General features: G+C 41.9%; 1 protein-coding gene across 2 annotated transcripts in view; it reads left to right on the forward strand.

The window, feature by feature from the left end:
* USP12 (ubiquitin specific peptidase 12) overlaps window positions 1-16,649 on the forward strand; it is a 101,106-nt gene extending 84,457 nt beyond the window's left edge. For both annotated transcript variants that reach the window (XM_080799872.1, XM_080799873.1), the window contains 3 exons: window positions 9,306-9,503; window positions 12,015-12,093; window positions 13,447-16,649. In XM_080799872.1, coding sequence (XP_080655998.1) covers window positions 9,306-9,503; window positions 12,015-12,093; window positions 13,447-13,548 — 379 coding nt within the window. In that variant the 3' untranslated portion in view covers window positions 13,549-16,649. The remainder of the gene's footprint in view (window positions 1-9,305; window positions 9,504-12,014; window positions 12,094-13,446) is intronic.
* The last annotated feature ends 3,497 nt before the right edge of the window (window positions 16,650-20,146 follow it).

The raw sequence follows: 20,146 nt of genomic DNA on the forward strand, positions 1-20,146 counted from the left end.
ATTTAACCTTTTGGGTCTCACTTGATTAGTTACTATCTAAGATCCCTACCAGCTGTAAAAGTCTATAGTTTCTAGTCTCAGAATAACAGAATAAGATAGTAGATATACAGATCATCATTCTTATTAAACAAAAATCATTTTGACATTAAAATGTTTCAGTCTGGGGGTGCCTGGGTGGCTCAGTTGGTTAGGAGTCTGACTCTTGATTTCAGCTCAGGTCTTGATTTCAGGGTTGTGAGACCGAGCCCCCTCGTGGAGTCTGCTTGGGATTCCTCTCTCCCTCTCCTCCTATCCCCCTTCTGCTTGCACACATCCTCTCTTTCAAATAAACAAATAAATAAACAAAAGGTTTCAGTCTGTTTGAAGGACGAAAACCACACGATCACCTCAGTGGATAAAGAAAAGGCATTTGACAGAATTCAACACCTCTCTATGATAAAAAACACTCAACAGACTAGGGATAGAAAGAACATACCTCAGCATAATGGAGGCCCTTTGTGACAAGCCCACAGCTAACATACTCAGCGGTGAAAAACTGAAGAGCTTGTCCTCTTGGATCAGGAACAAGACAAGGATGCCTACTCTTGCCACTTTCATTCAACATAGTGTTGGAAGTCCTAGAAGAGTTAGGCAAGAAAAAGAAAGGAAAGACATCCAGATGGGAAAAGAAGTCAAATTATCTCTGTTCACAGATAATATGATCTTGTACATGGAAAACCCTAAAGATTAAACAACAACAAAAAGCCTTGTTAGAACTAGTAAGTTCAGCAGAGGTGCAGATACAAAATCAGCATGTGAAAGTCTGTTGCATTTCTGTACACTAACTTGAACAGTTAGTGTACAATCTGAACAATCTGGAAAGATCGTTGAACAATCTGAACAATCTGAAAAGAAAATTAACAAAATAATCCCATTTACAGTAGTATCAAAAAAGAATAAAATATTTAGAAATTGATTTAACGGAGGCCAAAGACTTATGCACTAAAAAACTATAAGATATTGCTAAAAGAAACTAAAGAAGATAACAAATAAATGGGAAGATACTCTGTGTTTGTGAATTACAAGACTTAATGTTAAAATGGTCATACTACCCAAAGCAGTCCACAGATTCAGTTTAATGCCTACCAAAGTCTCAATTGAGTTTTCTGATGACCTAGGAAAAAAAAACATCCAGAATTCATATGGGAACTCTTAAAGGACTCTTAAAGCCCAAACAATCTCAAAAGAAAAAGCTGGAGACCTTATACTTTTTAACTTCAAAACTATTACAGAGCTACAGTAATCAGAGCAGTGTGGTAGTAGCAATAAAGCAGACATGTAGGCCAGTGGTATAGAACAGAGTCCAGCAGTAAATCCTCATTTATATAGTCAGATGATCTACAAGAGTGCCTGTGCTACAAATAGATAAAGTACAGCCTCTTTACCTATGTTTTGGGAACATATGTTTTGGGAACACTGGATATCCATATGCAAAAGAATGAAGTTGGACCCTTATACCATATACAGAACTTAATTCAAAATGGATTAAAGACCTAAACATAAGGCCACAACTATAAAACTCCTTAAAAAAGAAACACATGGGAAAATCTTCATGACATTAAATTTGGTAATTGTTTCTTTTTTTTTTTTTTTTGGTAATCGTTTCTTAAATACGACACCAAAAGCATAAGCAACAAAGGCAAAGATAGGCAGGACTGTAACAAACTCAAAAACTTCTGCATAACAAAAGAAACAATAAATGGAGTGAAAAGGCATGAATGGGAGAAAATAGTTGAAAACCAGTATGCGATAAGAGGTTAATATCCAGAATACATGAAGATCTGCTATAGCTCAACAACATAAACCAATGACCCAGTTTAAAAATGGACGAGGAACTTGAATATTCTCCAAAGAAGATAAAGAAATGGCCAAAAGCATATGAAAAGACACTTAACATCACAGATCATCAGGGAACTGCAAATCAGAACTACAGTGAGGTATCCCCTCACACTTGTTAGTATGGTCACATCGGAAAAAGAAAGTAAGTGTTGGTAGCGGGGACCTTGTACACTGTTGGTAGGAAGGTAAAGTGGTGCAGCTGCTTTGGAAAACAGTATGGAGGTTCCTCGGAATACTAAAAACAGAATTACCGTATGACCCAGCATTCTTGCTTCTAGATACCCACCCAAAAGAATTTGAAAACCGTGTATCAAAGAGATTATATGTACTCCTTTGTTTATTGCTGCAGTGTTCACATTAACAAAGAGGTGGAAACAACTTAAATGTCCATCAACAGATGAATGGATAAAGAACATGTGGGATGGACATATAGTGGATATTATTCTGCCTTAAAGCAGAAGGACATTTGGTTATACCACAGCGTGGATAGATCTTGAGTGTATTATGCTAAGTGAAATAAGCTAATCACAAAAGCCAAAAAAGACACATTCTAATCACAAAAAGACAGTTTCTGGATGACTCCAGTTATATGAGGACTCTAAGTAGTCACATTCTTAGCAACAAGTAAAATGTTGGTTGCCAGGGTCTTGGGGGAGGGGCAAAGGAGAGTTGTTCAGTGGGTGTAGAGTTTCAGTGTGCAAGATGAGAAAGTTCTAGAGATCTGTTGCACAACAGTGGTGCTAATTGAAAACATTGCTATACTATACATTTAGAAAGGGTTAAGATGGTAAAATTTATGTTACGTGTTTTTTAACTACAGTAGAAAAAAGCATGTGGTTTGATCTTCATTCAGACTCTATATGTTCGTATATGCAGACAATGTGTTCTTCAAAACCAAAGGTTTCAGTCTTGGAATCCTGAAGAATGATTTCGGGAGATGTTACCATAAAAGAAGTATTCCATGATCAAATTAATTCGCTCTATAAAAAAATTTCCTCTTCATTATTTATTCATGCTTCATATTACAGACTCTGAGAAGACCCACAGAATAGGAGAAATTTATCTTTTTATCTAGCTTTATGCAGAATTTATCCGCACAGGGAATCCTTTTACATTGCCCACCTGTTGAACTGTATACGGCTGTATACACCGGCTTGGCAGATGTAGGTGAATAGCCAGAAGCTGGTACCCAGTGGGAGGATAAAGCGCCTGGGGAAAAGCAAAGTGCTTTCCCCCTGGGAACTGGAATTTGAGGATTAGGATTCCGATGATGACTTTGCTTCCCGTGGTGTTTTCCTGTCCTCTGGGCATGGGGGCGGTGGAGGAGGTTTTTGAAGCTGCTCTACTGTTACTCCTTTCTGCCTTAGAGCAGGGTTCAGTGAGTGGCTGCACCGGGGGCTGAGCCGGCCTGACTGGTTCTCTGCTACGCATCCTTCCTCTCTTCACTCCTCACTTCCAGGCCCGGGACCGGCTGTGTGAGGCATTAGGGAAGACCCGTGCAGTGCCCAGGTCAGCAGCATCGAGGTGTTATGGCCTCTTGTCTTCCGTCTACCCTAGTCTAGTCATTGAGGTCCTTCCTGTTTCTGAGGGCAAGTTCTTCTGTTTTGCTCCATTTTCACAACCAGCTCCGTATCCGATTCTTCCATGTGCAGGTCCTAGTCACGGCTGGTGTCATGCTGGCAGCCTTGTCATGGCCACATCCCCAGTCACTCCTGGCATGTACCCTGCCATAACCCAGTGAGTCTGCTGTAACAGGATACCATAGACTGGGTGCGTTATAAGCGGCAGGGGTGTCCTTAGAGTTCTGGGGGCTAGCAGTCCAAAATCAAGGCGCCAGCAAGCCCTGTGCCCATGAGGGCCCTCTTCCTGCTTCCTCGCAGGTGCCTTCTCACACCATGTCCTCACGTGGTGGAAGGATGCTGGCAGACTGTCTAGGGTCTCTGTTACAAGGATACCAGTTCCATTCCTTAGGGCTCCAACCTCTTGACCTAAGCATCTCCTGAGGCCCCGCCTCCTAGTACCATCACATTAGGTTTTGAACATGGGACCTTATCGGGACTTTCAGGGGCTGACTTTCCTCTCAGTGCTGACAACTCAGTCATCTGGTGTCTTCCTCACCTGTAGTCCTAGCCTGTTTCCCTCTCCTTAGCCTGCCTACCCCAAGCAGGCCTTCTGGATGGGACAGTATATGAGAATAATGGGATTTCATGTGTGTACAACTACTAAACTCTTCTGTGTGGTCAGAACTTCTCTGCTGGAGCGCCTGAGTGGTTCAGGCAGTTAAATGTCTGCCTTTGGCTCAGGTCATGATCCCAGGGTCCTGTGATCGCTGCCCCCCCCCTCCGCCCCCCGGCTCAGTGGGGAGCCTGCTTTTCCCTCTCCCTTTGCTGCTCTCCTCCCTCATTCTCTCTCTCTCTTTTTATGTCAAATAAATAAAAATCTTCAAAAAAAAAAAAAGAAAGAAAGACTTCTGTGCCAGCAGAATTTTATTAAGTTCTTAGGTGCTTGTGCTGGGATATTAAATTTCTCTCTGGCAGAGTTTGCCTATTAGTGCCCTTTGGCCCACATTCACCGTACAGCCCTCTTTGCTGGGCTCACATGGCTTATACAGATGGGAAAATGTACTTTAAAAAAGTGGTTTCTGGCTTTTCTTGACTGGTGGGGAGGGGTGAAGAATCAAAACAGCAGACAGCTTTGGAACCTGGCACCTGCGTTCCTGGGGCCATCTGTTGCCTCAGTGGAGTAGCTGGTATTCCGGTCCCCGGTCCGGGAATGGTGGCAGACAGTGCCTGTTCTCCAGAACCCCCACTCCTGTAGGATGCTCTCACTCTGGCTCCTCTCTGGGGGACTCCCCTTGGTCTGCTGCTGAAGGAAGCTCCCGAGAGTTTTTTTCCCCCAGTGGCCTTTGACCAGCGGATGGAGATGAGAGTGTGAAAGCCCAGTTACCTTGCTGTCTGTGCAGAGTAGTGAAATTCAGAGCTCAGAGCTGAAGCTTCCCTCTGTGCAACTTTTCCAGACACTGAATCCTTAGATAGCTTCTTTCCTTTCCTACCTGGCTCCCTCCGGTCAGGGTCTGCTTCTGGCTAATAAGACCCTGAATAGGAGGGATGTGGCTGCTGCCTCTTCTTACAGTGGTTTGATTTGTGACCTGGTGTGTAACGTGGGCAGTGCATTTTTGCCAAGAAAATAAGTCTGCCCATCCCTGGTTTTCTAGAAAATTATTTGGATTAGGTTGGAAGAGGACATGCTTGTTTTAAAAAATCACATTGCTGATAAGCATACGTTTTCTGCCGAGATGTAAAATTTCTGGAAAACTTAAGTGGGGGCAAGGTTTCTTTTCTTCAGGAGGAGAAGGATGCTATCTATTAAGATGCCCCTTACGTATTTATTATTATTACTTTGCTAATTTAGGAATATAAAGGAATCTTTCCATTTTTACAGTTACTGGTCTTTAGAAAGAACCTGAGGAAAAAACATCATTGCATTTAGAACTATTGTATCTTCACCAACTGAGGTGTATATGTTGCTGGGTTCAGTTCGATAATGTTCTCTTGATTTTCATATCTTCGAAATATCATGAGGGGTATCATTAGTCTGTAATTTTCTTAAACCTCTGTCAGGTTTTGGTGTCAGGTTCATGCTGGTCTCAAAAATGAGTTGGTGATGGTTCCCTCTTGCATAAAGGGGCTTGTGTAAGGTGGGTGTGGGTACAGGCGTATCTCGCTTTATTGTGCTTCACAGATACTGCATTTTTTTTTTTTTTTACAAGTTGAAGGTTTATGGCATCCCTGAGGCAAGTTTAGTAATGCCCTTTTTCTGACAGCATTTGCTGACTTCACGTCTCTATGTCATATTTTGGCCATTCCTACAGTATTTCTGACTTTTTCATTATTTTTACATTTGTTACAATGATCTGTAATCAGTGATCTTTGATGTCACTCTTGTAGTTGTTGGAGGGTACCATAGACCGTGCCATACAAGATGATGAGCTTACCTGATACATGTGTGTGTCCTGAGTGCTCTGTCCACTGGCCATTCCCCCACCTCTTCTCCTCTCCTCTGGCCCCTCTATTCCCTGAGACACAGCGAAATTGAAACGAGGCCATTTAGTAGTCCTAAAGTGGCCTCTAAGTGCTCAAGTGAAAGGAAAAGTCACATGTCTCTCACTTTGAATCAAAAGCTAGAAATGGTTAAGATTAGGGAAGAAGGCATGTTGAAAGCCAAGATAGACTAAAAGCTAGGTTTTTTTGTGCCACACATCAGCCAGGTCGGGAGTGCAAAGGAAACAATCTTGAAGGACATTAAAAGTGCTACTCCTATGAGCATATGAATGATAAGAAAGTGAAACAGTTCTGTTGCTGATATAGAGAAAGTTCGAGTGGTCTGGAGAGAAGAGCACACCAGCCCCAGCATTCCTTTAAGCCAAAGCCTGACCCAGAGCAAGGCCCTAGGTCTCTGTGATTCTGGGAGGGCTGAGAGAGGTGAGGAAGCTGCAGAAGGAAGGTCTGAAGCTGGCAGAGGCTGGTCCATGAGGTTGAAGGAAAGAACCAGCTCCGTAACAGAAAGTACAAGGTGAAGCAGCAAGGGCTGGGGGAGGAGCTGCGGCGAGTTCTCCAGAAGGTCCAGCTACGATAGTGATGAAAGCAGCTACATACCACAGCAGGTTTCCAGTGTAGACAAGACAGCCTTCTACTGGAAGAAGATGCCGTCGAGGACTTTCAGAGCTAGGGAGGAGAAGTCAATGCCTGGCTTCAAAGCTTCAGAGGACAGGCTGACTCACGTTAGGAGCTAATGCAGCTGGTGACTGCAGCTGAAGCCGGGGCTCACTGACCATTCCGAAAATCCTAGGGCCCTTCAGAATTACTCTAAACCTACTCTGCCTGTGCTCTAGAAATGGAACAATGAAGCCTGGGTGACAGCACATCTGTTTACAACATTACTGAATATTTGAAGCCCACTGTTTTAAGACCTGCTGCTCAGAAAAAAAATTCTTTCAAATACTGCTGCTCACTCACTGATACTGCGCCTGGTCTCCCAAGAGCTCTGATGGAGATGTGCAGTGAGATGAGAATTTTCTTGGCTGTTGACACGGCGTCCGTTCCATAACCCTCGGATCAAGGACTCATCTTGACTTTCCAGTCTTATTCTTTAAGAAATACATTTCATGAGGCTCTAGCTGTCTAGAAAGTGATTGCTCTGATGGATCTGGGCAAAGTCAATTGAATCCTTCCTGGAATGGGATACTGTTAAGAACAATCGGAAGAGGTCAAAATATCCACATTTGTTTGGAGTTTGGAAGAAGTTAGTTCCCACTGTCCCTGAGGACTTGGAGGGGCTCAGGGCATCCGCGGAGGCAGTCACCGCAGAGGTGGTGGAAACAGCAAGAGAACAGGAGTTAGAAGTGGGACGAGAAGATGGGCCCGCACTGCTGCTGTCTCATGATCAGACTTGGATGGACGAGGAGCTGCTTCTCGTGGTTGAGCCAGGAAAGTGGATTCGTGAGCTGGAATCTGCTCCTGGTGGAGATGCCGTGAAGACTGTTGCAGTGACGACAAAGGATTTAGAATCTTACATCAACTTAGCTGAGAAAGCAGCAGCAGGGTTTAAGAGGACGGACTCTAATTCTGAAAGAAATTCTGTGGGTGAAACACTCGAACAGCGTCCCATGCTACAAAGAAATCCTCCATGAAAGGAAGAGCCAGTCAATGTGGCAAACTTTCTTGTCTTCCTTTAAGAAATTGCCGCAGCCCCCACCAGCCTGCAGTGGCACCGCCCTCATCAGTCAGCCACCATCAGCAGGGAACCAGGACCCTCGTCCCCAGCAGAGAGATTATGACTTGTTAAAGTTTTAGATGATGGTTTGCCTTTTTTAGCAATGAAGTATTTTTTAATTAACGTATCTGCATTGTTTTTCTAGACATAATGCTGTTGTGCATTTAGTAGATAACAGTACAGTGTAAATCTAACTTTAGTATGCACTGGGAAACCAAAAATTTCATTTCACTGGCTGTATTGTGATATTTACTTAACTGTGGTAGTCTGAAACTGAACTCACAGTATCTCTGTGATATGCCTGTCTCCTGGATTTTTCCAGTTTTTCACAATATAAGATAACTCTAGAAATTTTTTTTGAGAAGTCTTATATTTGAGATGATATCTTTCCCTTCTAGAAGTGGGATTACTGAGGCAAAGACCATAAAGACTCTTACACTGCTGGATTTCTTTCCAGGAATGATTATCTGTTTATGTTTATTCTTACTAATCTTTTTCAAAGGTCAGGGTAGAATAGTAAATGTTTCTGGAATAATAAGCTGCCCACCACATTTAAGATTTGTAGGATGCAGATTTACTGTAGTGCTGCAAAATGATTTTTGTTTTCATTTCATTAGAGACACTGGCTTAGTAAATTTCATTTTTTAATTATGAAAAGCGTTTTGCTTCATTGAACACATACAAAATTCGGTTCCGCTACATTTGTCAAGTATCTGTCATGTGCCAGGCATGTTGTTCGATAGAAATAAAATGGGGGGGAGAAAAGGTTTCTACCTGTCAAGATTTCAGATCCTAGAAGAAGAGAAAGACCCACAGTCATCTAAATATTTTATGGTGTAATAAACCGTACACACCCACAGTGACTCCGCGAAGTGCCGATGGGGGATCAAAGGGAGGAGGTACTGATGCCAGGGGTTATAATGTGAGTTGAGCCTTCAGAGGAATAAACTTCCGTTAGATGAAGTAGAAGTGCAGAGGTCGTGCCAGGGAGAAATGGCACTGAAGGGCATACTAAAGATTGTATAGAATGTGGAAGATGGGCAGTTGTTTTACAGTTAAAAACTTGTCTCCTAAATTTGCAGGTCATTTAACTCCCATTCTAGAATACATATAGTCCTCATTCTTCCTCTGGAGCTCTTTACCTCTGGCAAACACCTTTCACAGAAGGGTCTTTAGATGCTTTTCTCACTGCGCCTGTTCTCCACCCGTTAGTGAGTTATACAGACAGATGGAACAAGCAGCTCTCGGTCTCCACGCACATCCAGAGGAGTCAGCAGCTGTGAGGAACTGCTTTTCCTCCACCCATCATATCGGCCTCCTGTGCAGTTAGCTCGATCCTGGGGGGCCTGTATTTCAGAATACAGATTTCTGAACAAAGGACTGAGGCCAGTCCATCTGTTTGGAAGCTGTATGGGGTACAAAGTCCAATTACGTCGTTTGGTGATGGTGGGTGGGGTGGGATCGTCACAAGACATTCAGAATGTTGCTTCGCCAATGTAAAAATAATGGGTAGGAATACGCAAAAGTGGCCAGTGCTGGGCTACTCACACTTTCTGTGACCTGTTAGTTAATGGAATCAGAAAGTTTGAGAGTTCTTTTAAAGACATGGTTCGAATGCCTTTCCTGAAATTTTGTTTCCGTGTTTATTTGAATAGGATGAAAGTTAAAAAACTGCCCATGATTCTGGCTCTGCACCTGAAGAGGTTTAAATACATGGATCAGCTTCATCGATACACAAAACTGTCTTACCGGGTAGTGTTTCCTTTAGAACTTCGTCTGTTTAACACCTCTGGTGATGCGACCAATCCTGACAGAATGTACGACCTTGTCGCCGTGGTGGTTCACTGTGGAAGGTAACCGCAGCCATGGGCCGCGCGGGCCAGGGTCTCTGTCCGTGGGTCAAGCGTGCAGGATGTTCTGTGCCTGCCATTTGTGGCTGGCGTGGCTTCGTACGGTACCCACTGAATGTCCACGTTCTCTTATGCAAAATGCAGTCCTATTAACAACCTGCCGCGGTGTTATGGTTAAAGGGGGAATGCAAATCACTCAGCTGCTGCTACTGTGTTCTTAACAATCACGACACCCTTACAGTACATTTTCACATCCTAACTTAACTGTGCCTTAGCCTCTTCAAATTCGGGGACAGTTCTTAGGTTTCCCTCTGCTTAGATGGTGCTGGGGTTCCTGGAATTGCTCTGCTCACAAGACTATGAGCTCTGAGATTCCTGGTCACAGCTGGGCTCCCTCCCCAACTTCTATTCCTGTTCTCTCACTGTAATTCCCCCCTGCCTTCTTCCCCTCCTGGCCTCCTCAGACCTCTCTGAAAGCTGTCCTGGGTGCCCTTCTGTTCCAGCCCTGTTCCGTTTTGTGCCACACCTCTGTGTTCACCCAGCTGCTGGATGCGTCCTGCCCGCTGTAATTCACTGCTCGGTACTGGCGTGTGTTTATCAGTTCAGAGGGCCATCTCCGTTAGCAGAACAGGCAATTCTTAAAACAGGAAGTGATCTGCCCATTAACAAAAGATTAAAAACATTTTCAAATTCTTATTTTCTACTTATCAGATTTACTCGTAGTTACGTTTCATATGAGAGTGTAAAGGGTTTACTTTGCCCGCATCCTTGCCGTGGACGATGCTCATTGCTAGCAAGCCTGTGCCTGCCCAGCTCCTGTGGTCCTGCTCCTGAGTGTCTGGCATCTAGTAGATTTCCGACAGGTGCTTGCGGACTTCGTGTGTGTGATCCTTTCAGCCCGTCTCAGGGCCCAGCTCCACTGTAACCAACTTCCTCAGCCCTCTTCCTCCCAGCTGCCCCCTCTCCTGGGTGAGGCTTGTAGGTTGCACTACCCCTGCAACTCCGCTTTTATATCCTATGGGGCCCCGTATGGTGTTCTTGGAGGGTTCTCTCCTGTACTCATGGTGTCCTCAGGCCAGGAGGCTGAGGACCCCCACAGCGACCAGCAGTTATTAGCACACATGATGCATTCATACCATACTGCACTGAACATGTCTTATGTTCAGGATGCACGTCCCTAAGCCACGGCTCTCGTAGGGTGAAGTTTATCAGCCTTTCTTCTCTTACTAGTTTCTGTAGTGAACATTTGTCTTTGGTCCTTCAGACTGCCTCTCTGCCAGAGGAAAAGGCTGCTACCCTTTTCAGTCTCACACCCAAGGGTCCTCAGCCCACCCGCCTCCTTTCCTCTCTGGCTCTGTTCTTCAGCCTTTTTGAGATTTTTTCTTTATGTTCACCACCTTAAAAATTAAAAAAAAAAAAAAAATTCTTACCCTCTCACTATAAAACACAAGGCTCTAGATGAATCCTATAGGAATGGGGAAGTATTTTTTTTTTTAAGTTTTTTCTAGTATTAAAAGCCTTTAAAAAAAAAAAAAAGGTTCCGAGGCATTTTCTTCTGTGGAGAAAGAGCAGTACTCTTGTTTTTGTCATTTTGTCACCTGAGGTACTCGTCTGACCTAACAATCAGAGGAGCCAAGGCAGGGACACATGGGAGGGTTCTTATGATGTTGCTAGTTGTTGTGTTGAAAATTATCTCAAATTCTGTAATATAATAATTGTAATAGAATTATAACTTGAAGAATTATATAGAAGCTTGTATAATGAGTCGTACTTAAACTGCGAGAGGTTAAAATCCTTGCCATGTCCTTTATAAAGCAAAGGATTTTTTGGGGGGGAATAATCCCACCTGCATTTTAATGCATTTCTAGATTTCTTTATTCCAGATTTGTTTAAAATGAGCTGCAGAGGCAATTCTAAGAATTATAATTACTGAGATCCGGGTACTTAAAAATAGCACTAATAGTACTAGCAAAATGGCATTTGTTTTTAAAGAAGTTTCTGAGGGTCAAGCTTGATTTCAGAACTATAGATGTGATATCTGTTTTTTTAGGCATCACATGGTATTTTTCCTCAAGAGAAAAACTATGGCCAAGGGAATAAAACTTAGAAAAAATTCTACATATGTTCTGTAGTTTAACTCAGGGGGCTCTGACCCTCAATTCTCTCTCTCTCCCAAATGCTAAAAAATATATTTCAATTTTTCAGAGAAGCAAATTTGAAAATTATTTTAAACATTATAATTAAAAAATTATTACAAAGACAACAAAAATTTTAATAGCGTAGCTTTATGTAAATAAATGCTGGTTATAGCTCTCAAAGTAGAGTACTGATTATTTGATTATAAAATTGAATGCCAGTTCACATCAGTGTAGCTTGATATTTTGGGGAGGAATAGATAAGGAGTATTTTCATCGGTTTCAGTTATTCTCCTTTATAGAACATGACGTCGAGGGCATAGAAGAGTGGTATTAATAAACATTGTATATAATTAACTTCTCTTTCTCTTTGTTTTAGTGGTCCCAATCGAGGACATTATATTGCAATAGTTAAGAGTCATGATTTTTGGTTATTGTTTGATGACGACATTGTAGAAGTAAGTAGTTCCTGAATTTCTTATTTTTCTACAAAGTTGTGTGTGTATTTTACTCTTCTGTTTTTTTCTCCCAGCCTCTCATTCATATGACAGGTGATAAATATTGGATAATTGTTGAGGTTTTCAGATTGTAGTCTGATTCCTACTTCTTATTCCCCGACAGCCAACCTCAGTGCTTGAATGGTCAGGTGACCTTCAAAATGCATAGAGTAAAACAAAGAAAAGCTTTCCACAAGAGAACTAGTTTTAAAAAATCTTTCATTGTCTAAAAAAAATGATTGAGCTATAATACACATACAGAAAGTATATGGATCTAAAGCAGCACTTGAATTTTTTTTTTAAAGATTTTATTTATTTGACAGAGATCATAAGTAGGCGGAGAGGCAGGCAGAGAGAGAGAGGGGGGGGGAAGCAGGCTCCCCGCTGAGCAGAGAGCCCGATGTGGGGCTCGATCCCAGGACCCTGGGATCATGACTTGAGCTGAAGGCAGAGGCTTTAACCCACTGAGCCACCCAGGTGCCCCAGCACTTGAATTTTTTATGTGTGGGTTTGCACACACACATATGTATGTGCACATACACACTCTGTAACCACTCTGCAGATCAAGGGAGAGTATATTTGTAACACCCTTCGATAAGCCCCCTTACCCTCTTCCCGGTCAGTCTTCACAGTTTTCCCTCCCACTCCCCACCGTCCTCTGAACCCACTATTGATGACTTATCATTATGATTAGTTTTGCCTCCGTTTGACTATAAAAGGACTCCTCCAGTGTGACTTCTTTTGTATCTAGCAGTTCATTCTTGCTGCCTATAGTAGTGGTTATTTTTTATTGCTCTGTAATTTCTCATTGTAAGAATATAACAAGTTAGAAATTTGCCTTTTTATCCCTTCCTGACTCTTATCAATAAAACTGCCTCGATCACCCCTATCTAATGCTTGACATACGCACTCGTTTTTCTTGGGTAATTGTTAGGTAGGACCATAAGAAATTGCCATTTTCATAGGTCACAAATGGTTGGGAATTGGTGGTTTCATATGGGTCAGGTAATTCTGTTCCCTAGAAATAGACTTGCAGGATCGAAGGGTAGTTGTATGTTCAGCCTTACAAGATAATGCTAAACATTTCCCCAAGGTCTCCGTTGCATTCTGTCTTCCTGCCAGCTATGTGTGGGAGCCCTGTTTGCTGCACATTCTCACCAATACTGGGCATGATCAGTCTTTTTAACTTAAGCCATTCTCGTGCAGAGCTGTTTTATAAACAAGAAAATGAGAGGTATGATTCTAAGAAATGTGGAAGACTTTACTGGACTGTAGAGCTCATTTCTGTACTAATATTTCCATTTTGCCTCACAGAAAATAGATGCACAAGCTATTGAAGAATTCTACGGGTTGACATCAGATATCTCAAAGAACTCGGAGTCTGGTTACATCCTTTTCTATCAGTCTCGGGACTGAGCGGGACCGTGATGAAGAGATACTTTCTGCCTCATTTCTTCTCTGGTTATTTTGGAAAGGATCAAGCACTGATTTTTCAAGACGAGAAATGCAGGAAGCTCAGGGGGCAGTAGCACACTTTGCACACAATAAAGCAAAGACTATGGATTAACACGCTCTTCCTATCATGGTAGTTGATTTATTTGCTCAGGTATCATGCTGTCTGTGCAGTTCCACACAACAAGGAAGTTAAATCAGAGATAGCAGCTCCTCTTGTAAAACAGCCTTCCAGTAATTGATATGCATTTCTCTTTATTAATTGCACCAGTAATGATTTGAACTCCTTGGGGGTGCAGTAGAAAGACTAGGAATCTGTGCTAGGTTGTATTGATCATTTAAGGAGATCACACTGAACACACTGCGTAAATTTGCCCGTGTTGAAGCCACACAGAAGGAATATTCAGTGGTCTTTTCAAGTGTAAACCAGAACTGCATTTGGGCCCAACACTTGCGGTTGCCTTCCTGATATCAGAACTCAGATCACTAGAATCCAGTGTCAGGAAGGCAAATATGTTTTGCTTCTCTGAAGAAGCTTATAATAATATACAGTATATGTATATGTAGGGAACAATTGGTCAAAAGTGGCTTTTTGTTTCCCCAAGGGGAAAGACTGGCTTTGTAATTATAATTTGTTTTCTTATTTATTTTACTTAAAACTGGTAGAGTCTTAAGTATTTGTGAAGTGCCCATGATTCTGTCAGTAAATTTGAGCATATTTTTATTAGTTTTTGTCAGTTTAACTAGTCCTTTTGTTTGTTTCTATTTTGAAGGTGAATTTTAAACTCTATTTTAAAGTCGTAGGATACCTTAAGAAAAATTTGCGACGAGAGGAGGTAAATAATCTTTTTCAGGAGGAACTGATATCTCTGGCTAATATTTGTCCTTTTATTAGAGTTTATAAATCAGTTGTTCAGCTTTAATCTCAGTACCATAAAAAACTATCAGAAACTCCCTGTCACAATTGGAACGATGAAGGAAGGTGTGGCCCCGTGGGGGCTCACCAGTCCTGAGCACTCTCAAGTTCTCTGACGTTTCAAGATGAGGCCGTGCTTGGAAAATTGGTGTCGTAGCAGTTATGTTCTTTTCAAATGTCATTCTTTACCCGGGAAAGAAGTAATCTGTCAGAACCCCAGCAGCTCCCGAGGCTCACTGCACACACCTGACGAAGATGAAGTGTTTGTGGCGCAGGCCGGGAACACACAGAGCAAGTCCTTTTCTCTCCCCCCCACCCCCCCCCCCATCTTCACAAACCTTACTGGAAGAGTGTTCAGAGATTACACACTTTGCATTTGTTAAGACTTTCTTCTGTTGGGAGTTTGAAGAAGTAATATATGTCATGTCAAATGCACGTGAACCATGGCGGTCGACACTTTTCCACGCACCAGTAAATTGTCTGACGGTGGCCAAACGTAACATGCAGGAGATAATTGAATACAGAGTCCAAATCACAGTGATCAGGCCTTGGATGTTCTTTAAGTCCCTTTAGGAAGTAATTTTTTTTAATTGCTGTAATTTTCTAAACTTCTTTGACTAATACTGTTGAATATGAAAAAAAATGAAAAACTTTTTTGTCTGCTGCTATTTATTAACATTTATTATCTGTATCTTTTAGCTCAGGAAATGACTTCACCTACTCGTTCCATGAACCGATCTTTAACAGGGTCACTTGGCTAATTGGGCTGTTTCAACAGATGTGCTGGGAGAAAATGATGTATTTTGAAAACTTTTTTTAAGATTATAGTTGCTAAAACCTTACGCTGGCTGGAGTGGGTTTGTACAAATTATGTAGACTGCCCGATGACTACATTGCACAGAGAATCATGACCGAGAATGTGGGGAAGGTCACAGACATGGAAGTGGATACATTTTTTTATTTTGAGGGCTTAAACCAAATTGTCTTGGAACTCGAGGCTGTGTTTCTGCAGCGTTCAGCTCAGAGAGACATAAAGTGAGGCTGAGGCAGTCTTCACTTGAGTCAGGCCACAGCATGGATAAGAGAGATAGATGAAGTCATTTGCGTAGAGGTACAGCATTGGAATACTACGCTGTGTTTGTTTCTACATTTTGCATTTTAAAAAGATACAGTAAAAGCAAGGTTAAATCTCCTATTAAAGCAATTTCTAGCATTTTTATTGAGTTCTTTGGTAGTCACACACTGTTCACATCTACACCGTGTTTAATAGTATGATTTGTCCGGGGAGGGACTGTGGGGTGATGGTTCTCAGTTTCCTTTTTACTCTTAGTACAGCTGCATCTACATAAAACGTTTTGAAGTTTATCAGAAACTCAGTATACTTTGAAAACAAAGGGTCAGGGTTGGGGGGAAAAATGCAGGTATTTAGTAAGAAAAATGACCCATCTAGAAAGCATTGTGAGGTTGTGTGTTGGTTGACTGTGATTGGAATGAGGGGCAGGGGTAGGTTGTAAAGGGTGGCTGACTGCTCTCTAACCATGTACATGTTTGTTGGGATGGATGTCCCATATTTTTTGTATATTGGAATAAAAATTTCTATAAATTATCGTAACTGAAAGTAAATATTCTAAATTAAGTCTCACTGCTAAGTCCTATGGCTTCTGTCTTGGAAACTTTACCTTTAGAAGATTGCTTAAGACAGGGACCGTGAGACTTCAGGAAAAGGGAAAAAAGGACATGTGTAATATATGGGTCTTGTTGCCTCTAACCATCAGTATCGGGGTTTTTTTCTTTTTGGTGATGGCAGTAGAAAGACCTCACTTTCATAACATACTACTCTTGATACTTTTCATTAAAGGACACTTTTCATTAAAGATTCTCTCATGAGGTATTTAACTGGGAGCCGGGAGGCTAAGGCGCTCAGGTCCTGGCTCTTCAGTGAATTTAACTGTGTGACCTTGGGCAAGTCACTTAACCTCTCTGTGCTTCAGTCTCCCTATCTTGTAAAATGGGAGTAATACCTACCTCACAGGGTTGTTGTGGGGATTAATTAGATATAATGTCTGTAAAGCATCTAAGGTTCTTGAAGAAGGCGCTATATAAATACAAAATAATATCTATTAAAGTTGGTTTATTTGTGCTTGTGGGCTTTTGAGTGTGTTTTTTCCTTTCTGCCTAAAATGTCTTTGCGAATTAGAAGAGTTGACCCATGAACAACATGGAAGTTTGGGCTGTGTGGGTCTACTTGTAAGTGGATTTTTTTCGATAAACATAGTACTATGAACATAGTTTCTCTTAGGATTTTTCTTAACATTTTCTCTTCTCTAGCTCTATTGTCAGAACACAGTATATAAAACATATACAAACTGTGTGTTAATGGCCTGCGGATGTTATTGGTAACAGGACAACAGTAGACTCATAATAGTTAAGTTTTTGGAGAGTCAAAACTTAGACAAGGTTTTTTCAACTGCCTAGACACGGTGCCCCTTACCCCTGGGTGGTTCCAGTTCAACTGGATACACTTGGAGAACGACCTTACTGCTTTTGCTGTGAACTTACTCCCTCTGTTACCCAAAGAGATTGTCCCAGAACAGCCTTCCGCACGTATAAAACAGCACACACAGTCACGTGCCTGCGTGTGATCATCGCGTACCTCGTGTCCGTCTTTCCATAGTAACACTGTCTTTCCCCAAATCCCAAGCTTAAAAATGGAAACTTAGGATCACAGAACCTGAGAGGGGCAAATAGGTTAAAAGGCAGCATTTTTAGCACTCCTTGTCCCTCCCAGTGCAGCAAAATCGTTATGTTGGGGGTATTCCCCCTGTGCTGGAGTACTTGAAGCCCGCTCCCCCATCAGTGACTCAGTAAGTAGGCGCTAATCCTGCCTTTCTGTGTAATCCACCTCCCTCGCTCTAGGGTGACCATCCCGGAAGCACTGTTGTGTATTCATCTCTTTGAAGGAGCGCAGTAATGGTTGAACTAGATCGTCACTGGGGACCTTAGATGGCATTCTCTTTTAAGCATCTGTATCGTACACCTTGTGTGGAAACTTTAATAAATGAAATTGTCTGTACTCCCGAGAACTTCTCGTGAACTGTTGCAAAGCCAAGACTGCCCCTCCCTTTATTCAAGTTCCTTTGTTACCTGGTACCTGTTTCTCTTCTTTTGAAGCTTTTTTTTTTAACCTTTGTGCATTTGTGTTTTCTTTTTAATTTTTTTTAAAGATTTTATTTATTTTTATTTGCGAAAGAGGGAGAGACTGAAAGAGACATGAGAGGGGAGGAGATCAGAGGCAAAAGCAGACTCCCTGCTGAGCAAGGAGCTTAATGTGGGACTCGATACCCGGACCCTGGGATCATGACCTGAACCAGAGGCAGTCACTTAACAAGCTGATCCAGCCAGGCACCCCTTGTTTATGTCTTCTATGATAACATACTACTTTTTTTTATTTCCAGAATTGCTGCAATAACAACCCATTATTTGTTGGTTGATGGCATGATAGGCCGTGGGTATACTCAGCATTTTACTTTTGATCTTGACAATGACCTCCATGGATATGTGATATCCTCATTTTACAAGAAGAAACTAAAACTCTACAAGGTGGAGGCATTTTCCCACAGTCACTCAGCTGGAACGTAGTAGATCCAGGTTTCAAGTAGGTAGAACTTCATGGCCCAGCCCTTCACTGCGGCTGTCATTATCAGAGTGTCTTATTGTGGAAAAAACACACGATGTACAGTTTGGCATTTAATCTTTTTTTTTTTTTTTATTAAAGATTTTGTTTATTTGGCAGCACAAGGAGGGAAGGCAGCAGGCACAGGAGAGGGAGAAGCAGGCTCTCTGCTAAGCAGGGAGACTGATGCAGGACTCGATCCCAGGGCCCTGAGATCATGACCTGAGCTGAAGGCAGATGCCTAACCAACTGAGCCACCCAGGTGCCCCCATTTTAACCATTAAGTGCAGTGGAGTGACATTAAGCACATTCACAATGTTATGCAACTGTCAACACCATTGATTTCTAGGATTTTTCATCTTCCCAAACAGAAACTCTGTGCATTAAATAATACCTCCTCTCCTCTGGCCCTAGTAAATCCTTTTCTGCTTTGTCTTTATGACTTTGACTGCTGTAGGTCACTCATTCAAATCCTATAATATTTGTACTTTCGTGTCTCGCTTATTGCACTTACGTAACGTGTTTAAGCTTCATGTTGAGGCACGTGTCAGCATTTCCTTTGTTAGGACTTGGTAATACTTCATAGCATGGGTATGCCACATTTTTATCCATTCATCTTTTGGACATTTGGGAGGTAATGCCGCTATGAACACGGATGGACAAATATCCGAGTCCTTGACTTCAGCTCTTTCAAGTCTATACAAGGGATTGCTAGACCATTTAATTCTGTTTTACCTTCCTTCCCCGCAAGATTTTATTTATTTGAGAGAGATGGTAAGGGAGAGAAAGATTGAGAGAATGAATGGGTGAAGGGGGAGAGGGCGAAGCGGGCGCCTCACTGAGCAGGGAGCCTGAAGCAGGACTCAGTCCCAGGACCCTGCGATCATGACCTGAGCCAAAGGTAGACGCTTAACCCACTGAGCCACCCAGCGCCCCTGTTCTAGCTTTTTAAGGAACTGTTTTCCATGCTGTTTTTCTACATGCCTTTACATTCCCCACTGGTGATGCCCCAGCACGGCAGTTTCTGCATATCCCCGCCAACAATTGTCTCCACTTCCCTGGAATGTTTTTGGGAGTGGCTGTCCCACCTGGTGTGAGGGGATCTCATTGTGGTTTTGATTTGCCTTTCCCTGATGACGAGTGATGCTGAGCATCTTTTCATGGGCTCCCTGGCCATTTGTATAACTTCTTTGGAGAAATGTCTATTCAAGCTCTTTTGTTTTAAAAATTGGGTTGTGTATTTTTAAAAATTGAATTTTTTCTTTGTAGGAGTTCTTTTTAAGTGCTGAATATTAATCCCTTTCCAGGGAGGTATTTTCTTTGTTTTCTTTTCACTGTCTTACAGATCGTATCCTTTGATGCACAGGTTTTTAATTTTGATGTAGTCCAGTGGATCCATTTTTTTTTTCTTTTGCCTTTGGTGTTGCATCCTAAAAATCACTACCAAATCCATTGTCACAAAACTTCCCCTCTGTTTTCTAGTAAAAGTTTTATTAGAGTTTTAGCTCTTATATTTAAGTCTTTGATCTATTTTGAGTTAATTTTTAAACATGGCATTAGGTAAGGGTCCCACTTCGTTGTCTTACATGTGGATATCCAGTTTATCCAGGACTACTTGTTGAAAAGACTGTTCTTTCCCCATTGAATGATCTTAGCATTTTTATCAGAAGTCGATTGGCCGTGTATGTGAGGATTCATTTTGTTCCACTGGTCAATATGTCTGTTCTTATGCCACTGTGACACTTTTTATTCCTGTAGTAAGTTCTAAAATCAGGAAGTATGAATTTTGTTGTTCATTTTCAAGATTGTTTTAGCTGTTCAGGGACCCGTGAAATTTCATATGAATTTTAGGACTTAAAAAAAGATGCAAAAGTTGCTGTTAGGATTTTGAGCAGGATCACATTGAATCTGTCTTCCATGAAGATGTCTGTTTATTTGTGTTGCTTTCATTTCTTTCGGCAATATTTATTTAT

The sequence above is a fragment of the Martes martes genome (genome assembly GCF_963455335.1).
Source record: "Martes martes genome assembly, chromosome: 3".
NCBI lineage: Eukaryota > Metazoa > Chordata > Mammalia > Carnivora > Mustelidae > Martes > Martes martes.